The sequence below is a fragment of the Piliocolobus tephrosceles genome, unplaced genomic scaffold, assembly GCF_002776525.5.
Source record: "Piliocolobus tephrosceles isolate RC106 unplaced genomic scaffold, ASM277652v3 unscaffolded_32798, whole genome shotgun sequence".
Lineage (NCBI taxonomy): Eukaryota > Metazoa > Chordata > Mammalia > Primates > Cercopithecidae > Piliocolobus > Piliocolobus tephrosceles.
In genome coordinates, this window is record NW_022316307.1 from 2363 (window position 1) to 5956 (window position 3594).

The following is a 3594-nucleotide window of genomic DNA, read 5'->3' on the forward strand; positions in this document are numbered from 1 at the left end:
AGAGTGTGTAATAAACTGTGTGTGTTTGTGAAAAGCAAGACAGGCTACAAAAGGTCCAGGCTGCCGTGAGTCATGATTGCACCACTGTACTCCAGCCTGGGCAACAGAGCAAGACCCTGTCTCCAAAAAAAAAAAAGTAGGACAAGCTGCATACATGTTTGTGTGCTCTCTGTACTGAGAAGGCATGGACTACCCCTAGAACACACAAATGAAACCAGTAACAATTCCTCCTGGGTCCGGTGCAGTCCTGAGTTACTAGATCCTCTGGTTCTGTGAATTTTTCTTAACCCATATGCTGAATTACATCCACGAAAACAGGCTGTTCAATTGTGGGAAACTGATTGTTCCATCCAACAATCACAGTTTAGAACTATAACTGGTTATATGCCTCACCTCGTATTTTAATCCATCGGCCCAAATATAAGTCCCTTGTCCATGCATGAGTCCTTCTGAAAACATACCCTTCAAAACAAAGCAACGACAAATGCTTAGAATGCAGCTGACATATATATGTGTGTATATATATATATATATATATATTTGAGATGGGGTCTGGTTCTGTCATCCAGGCTGGAGTGCAGTGGTGTGATCATAGCTCACTGCAGCCTCGACCTCACAGGCTCCAGCAATCCTCCCACTTCAGCTGGGACTACAGGCATCCACCACCATGCCCAGCTAGTTTTTATATTTTTTGTAGAGACGGGATTTCACCGTGTTGGCCAGGCTGGTCTTGAAATCCTGAGCTCGAGCAACGCGCCCACCTTGGCTTCCCAAAGTGCTGGGATTATATGCAGGAGCCACCGCATCTGGCCGGCAGCTGATGATGATCTCCCACAGCTGCCTTATCCCAGTTTCCCGTGTGTGAAGATGCTTGTCTGCGCACTCAGCAGCAGCTGCGTCCTACTGAGTCCTACTTTGAGCTGGCTCCACGCTGGGATCCATCCTTCTCTAAAAAGGAACTAAGAGGTCCTCATCTTCATGACCTAAGGATGACCTCAGCTACAAAAATGTGTTCTCAACTGGGTGCGGGGGCTCACACCTGCAATCCCAGCACTTTAGGAGTCTGAGGCAGGAGGATCACTTGTGCCCAGGAGTTCAAGACCAGCCCTGGCAACACAGCAAGTCCTTGTCTCTACCAAAAAAAAAAAAAAAAAATTAATTAATTAGCCAGGCGTGGTAGCACACGCCTGTAGTCCCAGGTATTCAAGAGGCTGAGGAGGGAGGATCGTTTGACTCCGGGAGGTCAAGGCCACAATGAGCTATGACTGTGCCACTGCACTCCAGCTTGGGTGACAGTGAGACCCTGTCTCAAGAAATAATGAAATAAAATAATCAGGAAAAGAAACAATTCTAAAATAACTTGTATTATACTGAGCATTATTTTTACCTTAAACAGGCAATCAGGGTTCAGAATAAAATCAGCATGAAGAGCTTCCAATTTCTTTTGAAGCATCAGTGGATTTTACTGAAGATTTGCAAATCTCCGACCATCACCCCACACCTTCCTCCCCCTCCTGCAGGTTCTCAAATGCGCAACTCACACGATAGGTACAACCGCCTTGAAAGACTGCGAAGCCTTTTCCCTCGTACAGCCCACGAACTTTCTCCCCTTCATAGCTACAGAGAAATAAAGGTAATTCAAGGTAATGAACAATGTGAATACACCCAAGTGACAGTGGGTTAAAATATATAACTACGTAATGGGAAGAATGAAGTCGAAAAAAATATATATACATATATATACACACACATAGCTAGAAAGTGGAATAGGCCACCACAGGTTTGAAGGTGGGATGAGGAATGAAGGAGTTTGGGGTTTTTTGTTTTGTTTTGTTTTTTTGGGTTTTATTTTGAGTCGGAGTTTCACTCTGTCATTCAGGCTGGAGTACAGTGGCGTGATCACGGCTCACTGCAACCTCCGCCTCCCAGGTATCTTGGCTCACTGCAACCTCCGCCTCCCAGGTTCAAGTGATTCTCCCGTCTCCTGACTAGCTGGGATTATAAGCGCATGTCACCATGCCCAGGTAATTATTGTGTTTTCAGTAGAGAGGCAGTTTCACCATGTTGGCCAGGCTGGTCTCAAACTCCTGACCTCAAGTGATCCACCCACCTCAGCCTCCCAAAGTGCTTGGATTACAAGCTTGAACGACTGGACCTGGCCTGGAGTTACTTTTTAATAGATGGTCATACAATACTGTGAATGTACTTAATGCCAGTGAATTGTACACTTAAAATAATTAAGATAGTACATTTTGTTATATATGTTTCACCACAATAAACTCTCTCTATATATATATGCCATGGGGCTCTACGTTTGCCACTTGAGTGATGGGCTTACTGGAAGCCCAAATCTCAGCATCACACAACATGCCCTTGTAACCTGCACATGTAACCCCCTAAATCTAAAATACAATAATTTTTTTTTTTTTTTTTGAGACAGAGTCTCGCTCACTCTGTCGCCCAGGCTGGAGTGCAGTGGTCGGATCTCAGCTCACTGCAAGCTCCGCCTCCCAGGTTTACGCCATTCTCCTACCTCAGCCTCCCAAGTAGCTGGGACTACAGGTGCCCGCCAACACACCCGGCTAGTTTTTTTGTATTTTTTAGTAGAGATGGGGTTTCACCGTGTTAGCCAGGATGGTCTCGATCTCCTGACCTCATGATCTGCCCGTCTCAGCCTCCCAAAGTGCTGGGATTACAGGCTTGAGCCATCGCGCCCGGCCCAATAATTTTTTTAAATACATAAAATTACCTTCAGGCTAGGCACAGATTATGTCTGTAATCCCAGCACTTTGGGAGGCTGAGGCAGGTGGCTTACCTGAGGTCAGGAGTTCGAGACCAGCCTGGCCAACATGGTAAAACCCCGTCTCTACTAAAAGTACAAAAATTAGCTGGGTGTGGTGGTGGGCGCCTGTAATCTCAGCTACTCAGGAGGCTGAGGCAGGAGAATTGCTTGAACACGGGAGACGGAGGTTGCAGTGAGCCAAGATCGCACCACTGCACTCCAGCCTGAACGACAGAGTGAAACTCCGTCTCGAAATAAAATAAACTGCCTGACTGGCAGTGTTGTACCCTATGGCGCCCCCATTAAAATCACCTTTCCACGATGAGTTTGGTCAGAATAGACTCTTCGTATTGGGTGGCATCTTCATTCTGCTGAACGTTTCGGGGGTCCTTTTTCGGTTTCGCTTCGTTAAGCTGCATTCCCAGCAATGGGACACCAGCTGGGGACATCTCTTGCCTAGTAGTGTTGCCATCTTGTTTGGAAAAGTCTAGATTATCAGAGAGAGATGAGGGAGAGGGGGCTGACTTCTCCCCTCTTTTGTCTGCTTTTTTCTTTTCTTTCACCATTGCCTTGGGAAGATCCAATGGTTACTTGAATCAAATGATTCCTTTGGTTCAGAGCTGCTTGTTTCAAAGCACTGATGAGTTTTATCTGAAAAATAAAAATTACATCTCCAAACACTCGGGGTTTTCATTTGCAGTTAAAATTTTAGTTTTACAACACAATGTCATTATCATTCTCCTGCCAAAGTCTGAAAAATTAGTTACCAGGGCCGGGTGTGGCGGCTCACACCTGCAATCTCAGCACTTTGG

At 45.8% G+C, this 3594-nt stretch overlaps 1 protein-coding gene across 1 annotated transcript; it reads right to left on the reverse strand.

Annotated features, from left to right (window-relative positions):
* Window positions 1-393: 393 nt before the first annotated feature.
* On the reverse strand, window positions 394-3367 carry LOC113222646 (radial spoke head 10 homolog B-like; the record flags this gene model as incomplete). Its single annotated transcript, XM_026452300.1, has 3 exons — window positions 3095-3367; window positions 1542-1617; window positions 394-462 (listed from the first exon to the last, which is right to left on the reverse strand). Coding segments are annotated over exons 1-3 (399 nt in total), but the record flags the coding sequence as incomplete, so codon positions are not given.
* Window positions 3368-3594: the final 227 nt, after the last annotated feature.